General features: G+C 42.1%; 1 protein-coding gene across 2 annotated transcripts in view; it reads left to right on the top strand.

The window, feature by feature from the left end:
• Nucleotides 1-1,059: 1,059 nt before the first annotated feature.
• The window catches only part of PPP1CB (protein phosphatase 1 catalytic subunit beta), a 28,822-nt gene continuing 8,684 nt past the window's right edge, over nt 1,060-21,197 (top strand). The window contains exons 1-5 of one of the 2 annotated variants that reach the window (XM_072035723.1): nt 1,580-1,833; nt 4,650-6,153; nt 13,340-13,471; nt 16,868-17,098; nt 17,473-17,577. In XM_072035723.1, coding sequence (XP_071891824.1) covers nt 13,372-13,471; nt 16,868-17,098; nt 17,473-17,577 — 436 coding nt within the window. In that variant the 5' untranslated portion in view covers nt 1,580-1,833; nt 4,650-6,153; nt 13,340-13,371. Of the gene's footprint in view, nt 1,400-1,579; nt 1,834-4,649; nt 6,154-13,339; nt 13,472-16,867; nt 17,099-17,472; nt 17,578-21,197 lie in introns of those variants that run through there. The other variant, XM_027454064.3, reaches the window with a different exon arrangement.

A 21,197-nucleotide genomic window follows, 5' to 3' on the forward strand; every position in this document is an offset into this window, starting at 1 on the left:
TGTATTTCCATGTATGCTGCCTACGAAAGGAGATACAAAATAAATTTTCTTCTCTGGAGTTTCTTCCTCTTCCCTCAGTGAGTCCAAGTGAAACTTTATTATCATTGCCTACGTATTTCAAAAGAGTGCTCTTTTACCTGGCTGTCTGGACACCTACCAGTGTCTGACGCCTAATCACTGCCCCGCCTCGTCCTAATTGCTTTTGTTTTTCTCATCCTCATTTTCTCCTAATCAAGAGATAAAAACTAGGTTTTGAAATTACTACAGGTGGCAGGATTTTGCTGGCTTGTACAGACGGATGGAGAAAATCACATTTGAGCTCATCGAGAGAAGTTCTACATTGACACCTGTATTTAGACATATAAATAAGTGGCCTGTTTTTTGTGTTTGTTTTTTTTTTTTTTTTTTTAATAACATCTGGAGGTTGGTTGGTGTGAGGGACGAGCCAGTCACCGTACATATTTTGTATGTGCGTGGTTGTCTGCTGTCCTGCTTTGCTTCTCACCTACATTTTAGAACATTTTTCTGTCCATTCAAGGCAAACAATGGTTGACAAAAGTATGTAAACTAACGTGCTTTTTGAGCACTCATATATGTGCATATATATATTTCACATATATATATGTGAAATATAAATTTCAATAGATATATGTGAAATATAGATTTATATATATATATATATATGTGTGTGTGAAATCCCCAAAAAAGCACGTCAGCAGGTCTGGCCACAGTGACACAAACACACGTTAATTACGAGGTTCTTGACAACTGCGTTAAGAGCAGGGCTACGAAGAGCACAGTTCCAGTTCTGAGAGATTATAATTATTTTATAATTATTTTTAATACATATTTTCAAGAATTTTCTTTTCCATTTCTTTTTAAATAAACTGGGAACCAGCAGCTGAGGGGGGAACCCCCTCAGCGCCCTGCCGGGGGCCGTTACCAGACCCCACAGGGGATCGGCGGCGCCGTGCGCATGCGCCCCGCAGCCCGCCAGCCCGCTCCGGAGCCTGCGCGGCGGGCGGAGGGGGCGCGCAGTGCGCATGCGCGGCGGCTGAGGCGGGGGCAGGCGGGGCGGGCAGGAGGGGCGGCCGCTTCGCCCCGCTACGGCCGTGAGGGAGCGGCGGCGGCGGCGGCGCTCGGGGCTGCCAGCGGGGGCGGGCGGCCCGAGGGGACCGGAGGTGCTGGTGGTGGCCGCGGGGGGTGGGGGGAGCCGTCGGTGCTGCGGCCGCCGCTCCCCGCTCCTCCCCTCCTCCTCCTCCACCTCCTCCTCCTCCTCCTCCTCCTCCGTGAGGCGCCCTCCAGCCCGCCCTCTCCCCGCCCGGGACCGAGCGCGGCGGCCACAAAATGGCGGACGGGGAGCTGAACGTGGACAGCCTGATCACACGGCTGCTGGAAGGTGAGCGCCGCTGGCCGGGCACCGGCAGCCCCCCGGGGGATGAGGGGAGCCTGCGGGGACCCCCGGGGGGGAGGCGGTGAGGAGCCCGTCCTCGCCCGGGGCACGGGGAGCCCGCCCGGCCCTGCGCGAAGTGCCTGTGGTTGTGTGGAAAATAAAAGAAGAGCGATAAAAGGGCGAGGAGGAGGCCTGCGGCTGGAGCTGGCAGCACGGAGGGAGCTGGTGTTGCCTGCCTGCCTGCGGGGCAGCCGCCCGGGCTCGTCTGGGGCCGTGAAGGGGCTGGGGGGGGTCCTGTGAAACGAGGGGGCTGACAGAGCCCCGCTGCTGGGGGGCACAGGGGTCCCCTCTTCCCTTTTACATAAGTTATGTCCTGAGTGTCTGGTGTTCCCAGGCCTGTGCTGGCATTAATCTTCCTTCCCACATTCAACAAATACCTGGTGTGCTGGGGATGCGAGTGCGCGCACGGAGAGATGTGCTGCTCGCCTGCTTGCCACAAATGGAGATACCAACTTCGCGTATTTGGGTCGCTCTGCAGAGGGCTTATGGAAAAAAAAATGCACCTACGGTTCTGGAGGAGAAATGTGCTTTATAAGTCTGAAAGTTTTGTCTAGCTGAGTTATCGCTCAGCAGAATTTTTAAGGCGTTGAGGGTGTCTTTGTAATTGCTGTTGTTTTTAGAAGTGGGACTGTAATTTATAAACAGTAAAATCAATACTTTAAAATCCACAAAGGCTTTGGCAGCTGCGGTCATGTTTTTGTTTCAAGATACGTGCTGTAGTGTATGTAGTATGGAAAGAACCATCGGGGATCATCAGTCAGAGTTTATCTCTGATCAGTATTGCAGATAAACTTCCCATTTTCTGGATGTTGAAATCCGGATTAGTAGGTCAGTTTCAGACAAGCAAAACAGAACCTAGTAAACATTGACTTTCATTGCACGTATTTCTGGGGACTTCACAATGAATAAGTATGGTGTCATAGGGTTTTTTTGATTACTTTTTTTTTTTTTTTTGTAGAGACACCTGAATTGTCAAGAGGTACTTTACTCCCTTGCTCTTCTGGTAGTTGCTTAAATACAGAATGGTTTAAGAGGAGGCGATCAAGACTTAAAGTACTCCATACCTTTTGCACACACCATTACTACTGGTGTTGCAGCTCAGTATTTTTTTGGTTATGGTTGGTTGCAGCGAGACTGAGCGATCTGACCCGTGCTTTCTATTTTTTCTTGTATTTTTGCATCTGTTTTTCAGTCTTTCTTGCTCTGAGCAGATTAGGAAGGCTCTTTTTAGGAAAACAAGATGACTTTTTTCTGCTTGTCAGCTACAAACAGTTGTAGGAGTTGTAGGAGTGCCTTGTACAACATCTTGTATCTGAAAGGGAATAGATTCTTCCAAGTTGCATTTGGAAGGAAAAAAAAAAACAAAGCACTAAAATGAAGTGTATTGCGACTGGATTATTTTTGCTTCCATTTAACATTTTTTAGTTGTTTTACTGCTAACATACAGTATTTTAAGCTGTGGTTGAATAGTAGTGTTCCACAATGAATTCTTTTTGTATGGTTGGCAGCTCACAGACCATAGCTTATGCTGTTGCTTAGCTGACCTGTTCTGGTAAAGTGAGTATGGATCCCTCTTCGTGCTGCTTGCGCAGAAAAATTCCTATAGGCTTTTATCTCTGGAGCAATTAATTAGTTAAAAGTATGTTGGCTCCATTACTCTCACTTCAGTTTGGACTAAAACAATGAGGAAACACGGCTTTTAAGTGGTAAACAATACACGTTAAAAAATCAAACGTATTTTTTATGAAATGTTAGCAGGCAGTTTGTGTTTGGTCCTTTTGGTTACTTAAAGTGAAATGGATAGCTTTCAGTTTGAACAGCAATTGTCTCAGTGGCTGCTGCACATAAATTTTAAAGGTAGCAAATACGCAACAAAACTGCAACAGGAAACTTTCCAGTTGTCATTGGGCTGCTGGTTCGTGACCCTGTTTCTGTGCTGTGGTACTAGCTCTTATGTTGTCTTCCTCTTCTTTAATTGGGTTGCTCTTGACTGTTTTTACTGTGGTTGCTCGAGACCACTTGCCTTTTGATTGGAGTTACCTACATAGATCATCTTACCCTCCATGTGGTTCTTTTTTTATTTTTGAGACATCAGTATGAGGTGGCTTATAGCCAGGCTGCTTGGGAGAATTAATTGAGAACGTCCTCCTAGCCCTCACCAGATGTGCATGCGTGCTTATCCTGAACATATATTTATTTTAGAGACCTTTTGCGTGCTGGAAGCCAGACTGATTAGCTCTCGAGTTAAACTAGGGACAGTTTTCGGAGAGGCTCAACTGAGACTAATACGTGATGATAGTCTCCTAAGACTCTAGTTTTTCATTTCCATGTTCTTGCATATTACTGAGTTCTAACCTTTTTATTCATTAAATCAGTATGAATTTAGGAATGCTAAGGGCTTGTTATGCATTGACTTTCTTGTACAGTATGTCTGGTGTTGGGTTACTAGTTAATGGCACTGTATAAATAACTTTTTTATTTGGAGGAAAATAAAGCTGAAGTGTATAATGTATGCTTAAAGACTGAAGGTAGCAATGTTCTCCTTTTTTCTTCTATCTCCAGACTTTCCATTCCTGCTTATTTACTGGAAGAATGAGGGAGGTGCTGGTTCTTCTAGATGTGTGCCTGATCTTGGAGATACTTTTGGCTTGTAATAAGATTTAGTTTGATAGAGAAATCATGTATCAATGGATCTGCAACCATTTACAGGTCACGTAACCACAAAATTCTGTAGGTTAGTGAAAACATTCAGGCTATGTGACCACAAAAGGGAATAAACTGAATTAGCCCTAGGACTGTTTTTCTTGTGCAAGTATTTAGAGTTGTAGTTGTGGGTCAGGCACAGTTAAGCTATGGTGTACAAAAAGATGATCGCCTCTTTTTAGCTTTAGTGTGCTGTTTTGTTGTGTGTTTTTTTTCTTCCTACCTTTCCAGCTATGCCATCTGGTGGATGATCTTCAGGTCATGCACAGGAGCACACACACAACTGTCAGCAGCACAAAAGATGTGGAACGTGCTGCACTGTGCCCCGTCCAGGCGCACCGTGTATCCCTCGGTGGGAAATGCCATGATGTTTGGAGAAATGCTGAGCTAAACTGGCACAGCAGGCTTACATTTAAGCCAGGCTCTAAGCTAGTTTAAGCTTTGGAAATCTGTGGAAAATTCCCTGTGTAGCAAAGCAAGAGTGCTGGAGTAGCTGTGCCTCCTCTTGTAAGGAGTGCTGTAGGTGAAGATAGACTGCTGGGTTTCTGTCTGGGTGCTGGGCTTCCTGGTTTGTGCCATGAATGTCTTTTAAATACCTCCAGGTGGACTGGACTTCCTGTACTTTCAGATATGTCGGTATCTGTCTTGGTAAACAGTAAGGAGGTTATCATGTGGAAGGGAGGTCATGAGGAAACACTGAGACACAGTAGCCTTAAAAACAAGCTGGATTTCTGTGAAGAAGGCTTATTTATATTGCTGTACAAGCTAATTTACCTTGGCTAGACAAAGCTAGACTCTAAGTCTGTCTAACCTATTAAATAATGATCTGAATTCAGTTAGTGGAACGTAATGTGGGTTTGCTCTAAAACAAAATTATGTTTTGGTGGGGCTGGCAGGGCTGCTAGTTCTGATAGTACCGAACCCACCACGAAGGCTGGGAGATACTCATCCAGTAAAAGTCTTGTCAAACATGCAGCAGATGTGGAGAATGGATGTTGCTGCAGTGTTCAGCTAAAAACACAATTTTTGCGGCTGCCATAATAAAGGCCGGTTGTGTGGTGCTCTTACTGTGTCATGTGATGATTTTTAAGAAAGCTACAGCCCTTGGTTTCTTCTGAATGCAGAGGTCTCACAGACAGTGACAAAGACTGAAGTTTGAATATGACTCAGTTTTTCAGATGAAAGATTAAATGCTTATGAAACTTGAGATTTAAATGCTGCAGAGCTGTTGGGCTGATGCATGATGGTCAGTAATATTTCAGATGTTGGGTCTTAACAAATGAACCTGCCCAGCCTGTGTGATGGTCTGTGTTGTAGCATAGTGGTGCTGGTGCTTCTGCAGGCTTTGTAACTGATCCTGGCAGAGAGGCAGCTGCAGGGAAGAGTAGTCCATGCGGGCTAGCCCTGGCTGGCGGCTCAGCACCACCCTGCTGCTTGCTCAGTCTCTCTGGGTGGGGTGGGGAGAGACCCGTAAAGGTGAAAGTATGAGAGAACTCCTGGGCTGGGATGAAGACAGTTTACTGGGCAAAGCAAAAGAAACAGGCAGGCCGTTTGCCACTTCCCATCGGCAGGCAGGTGTTCAGCCAGGTCCAGGACAGCAGGGCTCAGCATGTCATGGTTTCTTGGGAGGGCGACACCATCACTCCAAAGACCTCCCCCTTCCTCCTCCTTTTCCCAAGGTCTTACCACTGAGCACAACTCCACGTGGTGTGGGACATCCCTTTGGTTGGTTGGGGCCAGCTGTCCTGGCTGTGTCCCCTCCCAGCTCCTGGTGCACCCACAGCCTGCTGGCTGGCAGGGCAGCACGAGGAGCAGAGACGTCCTTGGCTCTGTGCAGGCACCGCTGCAACAGCTAAAACATCGGTGTGGTATCACCTCTGTTCTCATCAAAAATCCAAAACACAGCATCACGTGAGCCTCTGTGAGGAAAACTAACTCCATCCCAGCCAAAGCCACGACAGTGATTCACTGCAGAATAGCACGAACACGCTGTGGAGGTGAGTGTTGAAAAACTACAGGTTACTACCTTGATATGGTGCGGCATCCTTCGATAACCCTTGTATTAAGAAAACAAAGATGAACAACTCAACAAGGAGTTTTTAGCAGTGGAAAGATTTTTTGAAACAGTCTCTTTGAAGAGAGAAACTCTTGTTTTTAGCTGTCTGTTCCTTGGAGGGTGTGCCCTGTGTTAAACAGGGAGAAGGGGCAGAAGGAAGAACGGTGTTTGTTGCTGGGCTTGTACATCAGTGCAGATACAAGCCCCTTCATCCTTGGCTCTATAAGTGCAGGAGGAATGGGAGAGTTGGCTTCAAAAATTATGCTGAAGGCCAAGGGCCTGGTGTCAGAAAATGTCCACTGGTTTTTCTTTATTCTGTCCTCTTACTGTGCTGCCCTAGGCCTGCATGGTTCAGTTACTGTTTCACTCAAATATTTTGCAGCAGTTTTGACTTGTCTCTGAGTCTTGCTCGGAGTACAGCTGAATCGCAGCATAAAAGAAAAAACAATGCTGCTGTATTTAATGTAAATAGGAGGATTTTTTACCCTTGATAGTTAAATGCTCGTGAGCGATCACTACAAAAGTAGGTATGTAACAACAACAACAAAAAAAAGAAGCAGTGTGTGGTTTAGCAGGGCGAAGCCAAGCATACTATATTTGGCTGTAGCTCAGTGAGGTCAGATGCTGTACTCAGGGAAGGCTCTGCGCGTAGGGAGGGCTGCTGCGAGCTGCGGCCCGAGGTGCTTCTCGTGCCGTCTGTATCTGCCTCATCATTTTAGCATAGAAACGACCCCGTTTGCTGCCTTTACATAGTGCTGTCATACAGTTTGGCTTGCAGCATAGGCTGGCTCGTCTTAGTTCTGCAGCACCATCTTCTGTGGTTTGGGGCAATTTAATATCAACCTCGATACAAAGCCTTTATCTGTATATCTTACATAACCATATTTACATGTAGTACCTGAGGAGTCAGAGATGCAAATGTCATGCTAAACCCTGTTGGTTTTTTTATTGCAACTTAAGCAATTTTCCTCCTTGCTATTTCTCGTGTGTTACTTTGTAACTTTATAATCAGCCCCCCCCCCCCACCTTTCTCTAATTTTAGGAATTTTGTTACTGATGCTTTAGAGGAAAAATCAAGTCAAAATTTGAGCAAGCAGTTGAAATTCTGTGTTGCATGAGATTTTAATCATAGGTTAAACCTTGCAAGGAGACTGGAAAAGAATTTATCACCGTTTGGTACAGTACAGCGTAGTAAGAGGCTTCTACCTCATGCTTTGCTAGTTGCATGGATTTTTGGTTCAAGCGTAATTAACCAAACACAGTAAGTACAGGCCAATAACAAGCATTAGGATTACGTGTTTCACTTACAGAGTGGAGTGACTGCTGAGATCTTGTCCTTCAGCTCTGGATCCAGCGTTTTTTGGGATGGTGTGTAGTTCAGGAGGTTTGGGACCATAAGCTGGTGCATGGAACCTCTCTCTGCGCAAGTAAGCAGCAGGCAGCCCATGAAAAGCAACTGCAGTGGGTGAAGCTTGATGTAGGTGCGCTTGGTGTTGTCGTGGGCTGATCTGGGTTTCTCCTGAAGCAACCTGAGATTGCTCAGGTAGAAGCAGCAGAAGCTTTAATTCTACTGGTAATATGAATTTTAAGAATGTCAATCCAACTTCTGGGGCAAGAGGAACACCACTTCATGGTTTGGTTGTTTTCCTGGTTAGAAGTTAAAGGCTTGGACAGTCTCTTATTCTGCAGTTGTTTTGTTTAACGTTAAATAAGTCCTGTTAAGTGAGCTTGCAGCAATTGTGTTCTTCAGCAAAATACTTTATCTAAGGGCACCCAGTAAAGACAACTTCATTATTGTTTTCAGACCACTTAGATGGAAAAGTGCAGTCTTTAAGGAAAAAAGCTTCCAAAAAAGTTATTTCTTTGGGTTTTAGCGTGGAGTTCAGATATGCACCCTACAAAAGGCTTTGTGTGCACGTACAGACTGTATGTTCAGCAGTATGCTGCGTGCTGAATGGAGCAAAGCGTGGCAGGGCTTGAGTCACCTTACTGTCGTCCACAGGCTGCTGTGGGAATGAAAGCCACATTAACCTTAATTTTGTTGCAGCAATTCAGAAACTTCGTGAACTTGTATTGTTGGCGTGGCTCTTGTCATTTTGGTGCAAAATAATTCTGGGTGACAGCTGTACAATTTAAATAACAAAATATTTTGAGGGAATAAAAGCTTTGCTTTTGAAAATGGAAGACGTTTTAAATCCAATCCAGGATTCTTGAATTTAAAAACCATGGAAACCTATAACATGGATTTTAAAAATTGAGCAGATAACTTGAGAACATGTTTCCAAAACTGTCAGAACTGTGTTTTCTGTCTTTTTTCTTTTTTTTTTTATTTTTTTTTCCAAAGTAGTGGGTAGTATTGCCTTTGGCTTCCAAATCCATTCCCCTCCTAGAGAGGCTGTTCAGGATTTGTCAAATATTCCCAAATGTCTTGAGGTACAAGAGAGAGACAGTTAAGTGCTGTAGCTGATAGTTGCCAATCATTAAACATTCCAGAGACTGCTAGGGGAGAACATGAACTTGGGTGATACTGGTGGGATTGCCTGCTTGCAGTCTGGTGTTGTGGTGTGTTTTTGTTTGCTTTTTGTTCAAGATATGCTCTGGCAAATAGAAATGAAAAATAGAATGAACATAGAACATGAAAGCCCCAATTCCAGAAATACCTTGGCCGGGGATGCTGCTGAAAGAAGCAGAACCAGCTGCTTATTCCTTTCATTAGTCCTTGCCCAAGTTCACAGTGGATGCCTCCTCCACCCTGGGGGAGCTATCTAGATTAAGCTTCTTTCTTGCATTTTTCTGCTAGACAGAACAGATGAGCTCCCTGATGTGTTTTACTGCGTGGCCATACAAATGCGTCTGCCCACAAAGTAAGAGCTCAGAGGAAAAGGGAGCAATACTGCCCTTGTTTTGTTTTTTTTTGATCCTTAGAAGGGTATATGGGATCTAATGTTCTGCTAGAAGTGTGAGTGGTGTCCAGTAAACAGGATGCACGTGCTGTTGGGGAGCATGGTGTAAATGCTTAGGACAGCTGTGCACCCCACAGCTGATTTAATAATTGAAGAAACTTCTATTAGTGATGCCACAAAATGAGGAGCTTAGTGAAAGTGAGAGGCGCCCCAGAAATGGGATGACAGACTAGGTTAGTGGATTTTCTCCGTCTCGTGGAGGAGAATGGCAAAAGGAGCGATGCCTGCACAACTTGCAACAAGCAATTCTCAAACCGCGCTCCTGGGTGCTGTTTCCTTCCTGGCCACTATTGCCTTGTAGCCATACATAATGTGCTGGTCTCTGGAATGAGTTTGGAGGGATAAAAACAAACAAAAGTAAAGCAAACACCTTGGAGGAGATTTTCTTTCCTGGTACTGTGCAACCATTCTCAAATGACCAGTTCCTGTTGCTAGGCTTACTAAGGTTGCTTATCAAAGGTTGTGTTGATGCTGAGAACACTTCAATAGTGATTAGAGCATCTCTTGGATTGCTACAGGAAACACTGTGCTAAAATAATAGCTTGTCAGTACAATGCACGGAGTTGCTTTTAATTTGTTGTTCTCTACTGTTTCACCATGGTTTAAGCTCCTTGCAGCACAGGCTTCTTCTGGCATAGCACTGCACACGTGGCACCGTGAATTACGAGAGGAGTTGCTGTCCCTACTGAAGGTATTCACCTAAATCAAAGCGTGTTTACAGCCTCTGCATTTTAGAGGACTAATTTATATCTAATGTCGAGGTGCTGTTCCTGCTCTGGTTCAGTGGCAGCCATTGGCAATGGGTGGCTTTCCCGGTGCTGCTAGAGCCTTTGGTGAGCTGCAAACCTCCCAGTGTGTGCAGCTCTGATGAGCAAGTTTCAGGAATGGCTGCCTGTAGCCATTTGCAAAGAAGTCTGAGAAACACTGCTTACACTCTAGATCTGATTCTCCGAACTTCCTCTTAAATCTGTTTTGAGGACTTGGCTTTTGCAAAACTAAATATGGTGAGAGATGCTCCTATTTACAATCCGAGCGGTGCCCGGCTGAGTCGAGGAGACACAAACAAAACTGTTAGTGTAAGTCGGTAAAAGATGTGCTTAGCCCTGCTCGTGGCCCAGCCCTTTCAGATGACTAGCTGGCTGACCTTTCAACACCTCCCAGTGTGAATCCAGCAACGTGCTGAGGCTTCCCGGGTCCCAGCACCTTCTCATGTTTCCATACATAAATTGTTTATGGACGATCGGGGACTGTGAGAGAACTTCCTTGCTCTTTAGCACGTTATTGGTGGTTATTCCTCGTGAAATCCCAGGCTCTGTGCTGAGTGGACCTGTTTGCAGGGAGCTGCTGCCCGCTGGTGTGGGGAGGGCTTCATCACGGTGTGGTGTCCCAGGCTCCTTCCTGGGGCAGAAAGTAACTGGGGTCGTTGGGTGTGCTTTATCTCCTGATAGAGAGTGACGTGCTTGATGTAGTTCTAGCAATTTGCTTTTCTGGAGAATCTGACCATGGTAGAGGGTTGCCGGACTGTGCATTGGTTTGTCTGTTAGGGGCTGCAGTGTACAAGGAGCTAACAGCATGACACTGGATGCTCCGTCTGTGGCAGGTAGCTGAATTTGAAGTCAGGGGCCGTGTGGTCTAGTGCAGAAATCCAGCAGCATTAAAGGCTCTATCCTATAAAGCAATTGATGCAAGTTTAAACCTCCCATCAAGTTTCAAAGGGAGCAAAAGCAAAAGTCTGGCGTCCTAAGATGGTAGGATCAGAGCTATTTGAAGTAGTATGAGTGCTCTCCTTGAACTGCGCTCTCTGTTTGGGACTGCTGGTGGTAACATTAGGGGTGTGTATGGTGGGGTTTCCTGGGCTCGAGGTCCAAAACTAGATAAGATGTAAATTGCACAGTTAAATTGTTTCTTGGTTTTAATTTGGTGTTGCAAAATGTTATGACAGTAGTTAAACACAGAAGAAAACTTGATTGCTTATCAAAAGAGGTTAAAAGAATACAGAGTTTGTGGAAGAAAAACATGGCTGACAAGCAGCTAGTTGGGCTTCGTGCTTCTTCAGCATGATCTTGTGTCATAAGCATTGGACAGCCATGGGGTTAAAATGGAGCAGAATCATTTCAATAAATGATAGCCATTGGAGTGGTTGTTAGGACTGTGCTCTGTCAGGTGGGAGCTTTCTGTGTAGTGCTGGCTTGTTGCATCTGGGCAGTGAGCTTCAGATCTGTGAAAGGAACCTGTTTAAGCTACCCAAACAAAGCACTAGAAAAGCATGGAGATTGTTGGAGCGTTCAGGTACATGTATTCTCAAATCGAATAGTGAAGTCCTGCACAAAACTGTCAAGGCCTGTTTTTTCTTTTGCCAGTGATCTTTTTGGGGCTGAAGGGCTATCCATAAGTACATCATCTAGTAGACATTTGAGATGTGGTGAAACTGAAGCCTGTATGCTTTTGCTCTCCCATCACATTGACTGTCTGTTTGCCCTTGTATTCTCTTAATATGTTACCCCACATCTTAATGCGTGAACAATATTTTATGACAAAAAAAAGTTACTAAAAAGCTGTTTGCTGTATCTAACGTAGTTGTTAGCTAGAAGCACGTGACTTGCCAGGCGACACCTGCCATATGGTACTGATGTGGGGTTTCCCTGAAAGGAGTGCTGAGCGCCACTTGTATCAGCCCTGTCCTGGTGGCATTCTGATGAGCAAGTCATTTCCAGGGGAGCCCCGCTGTGTGGGTAAAGTGGCCCTCCTGCTGGCTGTCCCAAGATCTGTTTTCACATCTTCTTTTCCCTGCTTGAGATAATTCTTCATTTCTACCTCCTCATCTCTTCCTATGACTGCTTCCTAACCTCAGCTGAACAAGAGATCTGGTGCCTATTTAAAATAAAAATAAAAATCATAGCACAGCGTCAGATTGGTCAGATGTGCGCTGGGAGAAGCATGCAATGAAAAACAGAAGAGCTTTTTGAGATTAACAGTTTTTGAACTGCAGTACTAGCTGTCTTACAACAGGTTGTTTCCCCTTGTATCCCTTGTACATTCCCCATTATAGAATGTACATAATGATATTGATCTCTTTTGGAAAGTAAAAGTTGCAAGCTTAATATTGTTTTCGATATAGGAAACAGGCAACCAAGGAATTGATTTTATCCGTGAAGCTTTTGCTCTTCTGTTAGCAAAATCTCATATTTGACTTCCTGAAGTTTCAGCTAATGTTTTCATTGAGCAGTGTCTTAATATGTTTGAGTTTGAAAACATTTGGATTTGAACTGCTACGGGTTCGTTCCACCTTCTCTTGTAGCTACCCGTTGTTTAATGCTGAACATTGCTCTCTCTGAAGCAGATGGCAGAACAGGATGTTGGCCTGTTGCAGGCACTAGTATATGCTGGTTTATTAGTTTGGATCTGAAGCTTGGGTTATGCTGAGATGCAAAACTGAACTGGATGGGCCAAAGTGCAGATATTTGTGGAAAGAAGCAGCTGCAGGTAGGCTTGTCAGAGGATGGTGGTTGTAGTGCAATGTGAATGCTCTTGAAAACCGAGCACTAAATATAGTTCTGAAGACCTGACTTAGGAGAATAGGAATTCAATTTCATGCTAATTGGAATGTCTCTGTTTAGATGCAGAGGTTCCAGTAACAAAAGATCCTTTATATAGGAATAAAGATTTCATCAACACCAATGTAGTGTAGTTTCATATTTCTAATGTGACAATTTCAGCTGCTGAAAGCTCAAACCGTTGTCTTTTCTTTGTATTTAGCTAACTGTTGAACTCAATGGTCCTAAGTAAGTTCGTTCTGTGTTAATATGAAAACGTTTTTAGGATTTTTTTCTTACTGTGAATACTCTAGCATAATCTGGTCATTCATTTAAACACTTCAAGTTGCTATTTATCCACATACAGGAGAAAGCAAAACTTCATTTGTTCTCTTCTGGGGACCTGACTTGCAGGCATGCATGGAGACCTTAAGGTGCTGGCTGTTACTACAGTATAAGAGTTTGGTTTCTAAGATTTTTTGAAATATGTAATTCCAGTGCATTTGGTACATACGGTGATATGTGCTGACTTTTTTTGTCAGATACAGACTTCAAGTGCAGGTCATCTGCACTTAGCTGTTGCTGTGTGTTTGTGTATTAACTGTCTTAATTGTTAAACATCTCATTTCAGTACGAGGATGTCGTCCTGGGAAGATTGTTCAGATGACCGAAGCAGAAGTTCGGGGCTTGTGCATAAAATCACGGGAAATATTTCTTAGCCAGCCTATTCTTCTGGAACTAGAGGCACCTCTGAAAATTTGTGGTATGTAAGCTTCATATATCTGTATTCTATGTAAGCGTACACACCTCCGTAGGTTTAGTTGTATGCTAGTTGGAATGGAAAGAAAATCCAATGAAAAAGATACTGGGATAGGCAAATGACCTTGACTTGGGCAGTACAGATTAGTGATTGAGGTCTTTACAGTCTTAAATACCATTTTCAATGTAGATTGGATTAAGTCAAGAAAAGGCAGCTAACAGTTCTTCCTGGTACTGTGCAGGAGGAAGTTCTCTTGCTGATAAGAGCTGCCTGTGCTCTCTTCTAGTGCAAATTTTGCAACCTGTCACTTGTACTTCCCTAAGGACTGCTTGCGTGGAGCTGCTGCTACACCTTAGATCATTATTTCAAAAAGCAGCTAGTTTTTTAAAAACAGAAAGAGCAAATCTTTGCTGTTGTACTTGTTCCCTTCAAAGCGTAAGCAAAACAAAGATCTTTATATGATATGAAATGAATTGCTTTTCTAGTCATTGTTCAAAAATAGTGTTGAAGAAAGCATCAATGTTAAAAAAAAATCATAAATTAATCTGTTAACATGTAAAAATCCCTTGAGCTTTATAGCAGGTATTATCAAACAACATTGTCATCAAATATGGGTGAAACTGCTTTACATCTCTAAGCTCTTATGATATGCTGGACTTCTTCAAAAGTACACTGTTGTTATAGGTATGCAGGCTTGTTTAAAACTGTTAGTTAAGTATTGTAAATACTGACTTGTAATCATCCTTCAAGTTATTCACAGCAGACACAACCTTAGAAAGCAGTAAATTTATAGAATTAGGCTGCTTAAAACGTCAGAGTTAAAATTGTTACGGTCTTTGAGTTCGTTACTAGCATGCCCAAAGATGGATTGTCCTCTTTCTAGGCTTCCTCCTGGCAGGCCTAATGTGGCAATCTTCCTTACATTAAGAGAGGATATTACTAATTATTAAAACATAAAAATAAAATAATAGAAAAGTAGTAAAGACAAAGTCACTTTAAAATGACTAATTTCTTGGTAGGGTGGGGAGACAAAAACCAGACCAGCTTGTCTAATAACACAAAGGTGAAGGGAAAATCCAGCTTTAGCACATTGTCTTCATGCTAGGCTGAGGAAAAGACTACAGTAGTCTCATCATATTCTTAGATAAAGGAAAGGTGAAAACTCAAATATTCCGCATAAGTCAAAGTCTGCAAAGTATAATTAGCCTCCTTCAAAGTTAATTTCTCACTTCTTAAAATCTAGACAGCTGAAAGGACTCTTAGATGCACAATAAGGTAGCAAATGCACAGTTAGATAAGGCATTTGTTATTTTTAAATTAGATTCTAAACAAAGCGATAGCACATGGAAGTGTCAGGTGCATCTACATTTAGTATTAGAGCAATTGTCAAAGATGTATGTACTTCAAAGTGAAAGAGTGATGATGTCTTTCACCAAAGCAAATGAGGCAGCTGTACTACTTTGAACTACCATATAGTGTATTCAGACAGTGCTTGAGGGATCATTTATAGGACTGTCTTTTCTTGTAATCAAGTCAGTTCAAAATAAGCTTTTACATCTTGAATGGCTGCGTTCTAACGTAAGATGAAAGGTACTCTTATGTAAATGTCCATTTTAAAATAGTTGCAGCTTTTATCGTAGGGCTTCATATCTGACGGACTTCAACTTGTGCCCATATGAACCTGTATTTTAAGGTATCAACTGCCTTCAATGGAACAGTATTAAATGCTGAGGTCCCTTTACAAAATAAATTCTACAAAATGTAGAAACTTTACCCTTTAAGTCCTTTGGTCCTTCTGTCTCATATGTAACTGAAAGTAGTTCCAGACAATAAATGTAATATTTATTTACGTGGTAATTGATTCTGATGGTGATGAAGTCTGAGTACTGATAAAACAGTTTCAGAGCACTAGACTCAACATCATGGTCACTTGTTGACAAATCTTCTATGTTTTCTTCTGATGACAACCTGGAGATTTCTAATATCAAGTAGACTAGAATTGTTCTTGTTGCAGTGCATGTGAAAATGATTTTAGCTGGTTGAACTTCAAAGTGCATGCAATTGGGTAATGCATAATATTTATCATTAAAAGAAAATGAGGATATAATTCCCCTCCTGGAGTAAAGAACAGCTTTTTTTTTTTTTAAAAAAAAAAAAAAAAAAAAGATACTGCCTAAAGAAGGAAGTGTTGAATTTATGCTTCGTTATTTTTTCCATAATAGAGCATCAACTAGTAACTGGAGTATGTAGCTATAAGACTTGAACTGGTGAGCATACAGGTCTGGGAATACCTTTTCAAGATTATGGAAAAAGTTGTAGGCGTGGGGGTGTTGCTGCTTTTTTAGTTTTATGGTATGGTTATGGAAGCTAATTCTCTACCGGAGAATAACTGTGCTTAATAAAAACAGGTATTTTTCCACAGAACAATGACAAAAGAGAAAATACATTTATGGCGTGCTTAGTGTAAGGGACTATGAGGTAGTCAATACTATCAGCATATAGCCTGTAATGAAAATTTATTAGGTGGATTTTTTGCATTCAGTTACTCCAGTAATGAATTCTACAGTCAGCTGGAATACATCAGATGCATTGTTATGAGTTCCTGTAGAGTGGCTTGGTATTATCTTTGGCCTTATGGGCAGCTCAGATAGTTTACTTTTGGCTAGTCTGATAAGACATGGTGTTTTAATTGCTGCACAGAGCTGTCTCATGGAAAGCCTGCTTAATTTCGAAGGTGGCAGTGTGATGAGTAAGTTATTTTTCCTAAAATACTTCTGCAGGGTTGAATATCTTAAGAAGGCTGTCAGCCTTTGGGTCTCTGTACTGTTTTTGTATAAGTAATTGCATCAAAAGAAATCCCTGTTCCCTGGCATTTAGGGTATCTTAGTACAGCAGTGTTATAGGAGGACAGGCAGTTGACCTTTGAAGTAAGTGCTCACTGCCAGCACAATGTTTGGTTTCTCTCCAGTTAATCTAGATGCTTTACTGACCTGTTGTTGCAATAAATAATGTGACTTAACTTTCTCATAGTACATTGGCTTCCTGGCCAGGTAACTGTTCAATTAGAGATTTCTTTCTGACTTCGTTTTAATTTGAATAAATCAGAGCATGATTAGAAAGCTTAAGCTTAATTGAGAAGACTCCTTGTGTAGCTTTTGTTTTTCAGGTTTTCATAGTTAGCAGTTCTGCATAGATTGTAAGTTACTCACAAATTTAAGTATTTACTAAATGCAATGTTAGCTTGGTTCTCACCTTTTTGATGCCTATTGCCAGTCTGTTTTTTAAACTAAAGCATTTCTTTTAAGATTGGTTAATAAAAGTGATTGACTGACTTAAGTTCTTGATGTGTCTGCTCTTCACACTGTTGTGCTAATTCTTGGTAAATGTTTTCTTATTCAGGTGATATTCATGGTCAGTATACAGACTTGCTTCGACTATTTGAATATGGAGGATTCCCGCCAGAAGCTAATTATCTTTTCCTTGGAGATTATGTAGACAGAGGCAAACAGTCTTTGGAAACAATTTGCCTACTCTTGGCATATAAAATCAAGTACCCAGAGAACTTCTTTCTCTTAAGAGGAAATCATGAGTGTGCTAGCATCAATCGGATCTATGGATTCTATGATGAATGTAAGCAAAGCCTGTTCCTTCTGAAAGCCTGTTATACTGTATGTTTTGGAAGCACTTCTAGTAGCGACTCTTAAACTGCAAGGGTTTCAGTATTCTGTGAACTTTATTTGAAATATTCTGTGAACCTTCTTTGAAACTTTCTGAAAGTACCTACCAAAATAAGGTTAAACTTAAATATTTCTTCTTCTGCTGTCCTTGAAATACTTCTTCTGCTGTCCTTGAAATACTATTGCAGGAGATAGAAACCTAAATACACTGGAATATATCTCTGTAAAGATGTTTTGGTAATGTCCTTGGTCAGGTTGTGAAATGTATTGTAGGTTGGCTTCAAGAAAACAGCTGTCTCTTCCTAATGTCATGCACTGTTCTTGTAGGCAAGCGGAGGTTTAACATTAAGCTCTGGAAGACCTTCACAGACTGCTTTAACTGTCTGCCTATTGCAGCTATTGTGGATGAGAAGATCTTCTGCTGTCACGGAGGTAAGTTAGTGACTGCTTTTAAAGGCTGTGGCTAACCTGATCTTTGGGTTAATGTCATATCAAATGGAGCGTGCATTTGCATACCTGATATTTAGCTGGAGAGGCTTATCTTTATATTGTCTGTAAAGGTCATCATTATGTCTTGTGCTTTTCTGTACACCTGGCAGCAGGCAGGTGTTATCCTAACCAGATACACGTGGCTGCCTTTGCCAAAGGGGTGTGTTTTAAGTATTTACATCAATATATCCCTCTTTGAAGGACACTGAATACTAGAACTCATGCCCGATTTGCTTCACTTGCCATAGCTAGGACTGCACGGACAGAGAGCAGTCACTTGGTGCTGTAGCAGTGAATTGAAAGAACAGATTTCATGAGTAACCTAATCTCTGTAGTCTTGGCCTTTTTAGCTGGTTTTGTAAGATGGAGGAAGAGACCTTTTTGCTCACATAATTAAGCTTGTTGCTTGAAGTAAGACTAACATTAGATCAGGTCAACCATGGCTTGCCCTGACTCCACAGAACCTTCCCTGCTGGAAAACCTACATTCTGCCACCTGTCCCAGCGCTGCTTGATTCTGGTAGTGAACGAAGTGTTTGGTGTTGGTCTGCAAGAAGCTTGTGACTTCTCCCCATATCAGAACTTATTCAGGTGCTTTTCTTTGTACAAAGACTCTGTGCTTTTCTGAGCACTGATGCTTCTAGGTCTTTGAGACCTGGCAGAGTCCTGTCACAATTCAAAGAATTGACAACACTTTCCAAACACTGTTGTAGTAGAAAGAGCCATCCCACCTTCTTGCAACTACCTCCATTATTAAGTAGCTTGCTGTCTTGTATCAAGTGATCCAGAAAGGACCTGGTAAGTGTCACACTGGCATTGTCAGTGAGGTGGTTAGAGATAAGTGGAAGCGAGAGCCTTACAGAAACTTCTAGTTTGACTGAACAGCTCTGTTGGATTGTAAACATAGTGTGCACATGAAATTCCTGAAGAGATTTCTTGAGACTGAGGTTGTATTGATGACTGCTACCCTGCCCTTATTCTTCATGAGTATCTCTACAAGGGCTGTGCCTGCACGGAACGTGCAATAAAAATGATCCTGCCTTCTCTTGTATCTTGTATCAGAAGCTTCAGCATACGGTGCCTGCTAGTGTAAGCTTATCAGTCTTAAGCATAATATGCTCTGAGGTATTATCTTGTTTCTAAATGCAGAATTAATGCAGACAGTTGTGTCTATGCTGGTCTCCAGGTAGCACTGGCATATTAGAGAAATGCTTGGTTTATTATAGGAGCATTTCTTGTTCTCATTCTCATCGTTGTGGTGTGGTGTCTGTTTTTTTTTAAGGACTTGTTACCTGTATTATGAGTTAGATCTCAAAATTTTAAGAATGTAAGATACAAAACAGCATGCACAGAGGAAGTCATCAGCAATGGCTAAAAATGTGTCATAACTTTCAGAAAAAGCTGGCAAAGGAAGTGTTCGTTTGCTATTCTTGTACTACTTTGTATTTTGTTTTATTTGGGAAACAGAATGAGTGTTGACAAAATACAGGGGTGTTCCAGGTAAATAATTAAGCTTAGGTGGTGGAAGGCCATCAAGGATGCTTAGCAAGTAGAGTAGAATGCTGCATTCTATGACAAAACTAATAATACTTCAATGTTTATGTGCACTTCAGGTCTGAGTTACAAGCAGGAAGACTAGAAAGTTATTTTCAGGAAAAATGTGAAGCTTTGTTAACACTGGTGGGAGGGAGGAGAGGGTTTAACCTCTTTAAGAAAGGAGGAAGACTTTTCTTATGCATAGTATGCTTAGAGGATCCCCTTACGAAAAAACAGCATTTAATGTTTTATTAATTGTCCCTTAAATGTGTACAGGTTTCATCTGTAACTGAAATTACTGTCACTCACAAGCTGTAAAACAAAGTGAAAAGCTTACTAAATGTGCTGTGTGCTCCTGATAAATGAAAATGGCCCTTCAGCACTTGAGCTCTGCCCTTTTTCCACTCTTCTCCAATCCTGTCCAAAACTGCATTCCAGATCCCCTGAAGTCATGGATTGTCAACGCCTTTTCATGATGTTACTACTATAATAAACACTGAGGCAGCAGCACTAACCATACAACTCTGCTGGAGGTTGAAGCTAGCAGGTAGATATAAGGTAGGTGCCTTTTTTACTATATTGCGCATTTTTGCATAGTTTATTTTAAAAATATTGTCCTATGGGATATATAATAAAACTTTGCAAAACCGCATAACATAGTAAACAAAAGGCACCTAACTTACCCCAGTAGGCTATCTACAACAGCTTAAAATCCCAACTCAGCTTTTTTTACTCAGACTTTTGTGTTCTCTACATCACAGTATGAGTCAAACCTTTCTTGCTATCCCTTCCTCCAAATGTTCACACTGCCAAAGGATCTTTCGTTGAAGTCTTCTCACTTGCCTCCTCCCCTCCTTGTTAAATCTTCCCTGTCTTTCCATGCTGTGCATAGAAGTCATATTCTGTTTTTTTCCTCAAAGCTGTCCTCTCAGATAACTTCTTTGTTCTTTATCTCACTTCATTGAAGCTCATTCCATAACCATTCCCAGCTCTGCTTTGTATTCTGTGTGGTATTGTCGTCTTTATGATGCCATGTGCTAGTTCTAATCTTTAGAAACTTTTTGTGATAACTTCCAAATTTCTACAAATTCAGCCCATGCTGTAGCATCATGTTGATGAAACACATTGGTCTGACCACATCAAATCTAATCTTGGCAATGAGAACTGTGTTAGTTTAGCAGAATGCTAGATAGAAGGCTTTCACACTCTGGAATCCTGTTTATCTTGTGACATTCCTGACATTAAATGTATGTTGAAGCTGGGGAGACTTCTTGATCTTCCGATGTCATATCCATAGAGATCATAGGAGCTTTCTGGATTACACTCTAAAAATATGTAGCAATCACTTCACCAGCTCTACATGATGAGTGGTTTCAAATCTAGTGCCTGAACTTGATGAGTCTGCCAGGAGTAATGACAACTCATTTTCTGTTTTCCATTAGGAAAGGTGTGCTCTTACACTTCAAGAAGATAATATGCTGAATGGTATTTTTTCTGTGCTCAGCTGTCATTATGTGACAAGACAGCTTAATTCAACAGTGTACTTTGCAGTTTATTTTCAATCCATGGGTTGCAGCAGTCAGCATAGCAGGAGCAGCCTGACAGAGTTCTAGCAGCCTATTTGCCTTAGCTCCTTGATGGGATGCTGATCGGGCACGGTTCTTGTCTGTAGATCTGAATTTCAGACGTTAGCTATTCCTGTTTGGGCAAGGGAAGTTACGATACTTGGGGAAAAATGGCCTCTTGAATAGTTACAGAGGTCTACAAACATGCAGGTAGTTTTGTGGGTGTTTGGTGTTTTACAGCAGTGTAAAATAACAAAATTAACAGCTACAGCACTGAGACATGGTGTGTAATAACAGTTTTCTTTTAAAGAACTTCATCTTTTGGGTGTAACCTGAAATGTTGAGAGCTGTAAGCCCATAGAAAGTCACAAACTGGTTGTGCTAACATCAGTGAGACTGCCCATTACTGTGTCAGGGTGTGGTGCTCGCTGGAACCTACACGCCTTTGTGCTAATGTACTCTG

Source organism: Anas platyrhynchos, chromosome 3, assembly GCF_047663525.1.
Source record: "Anas platyrhynchos isolate ZD024472 breed Pekin duck chromosome 3, IASCAAS_PekinDuck_T2T, whole genome shotgun sequence".
NCBI lineage: Eukaryota > Metazoa > Chordata > Aves > Anseriformes > Anatidae > Anas > Anas platyrhynchos.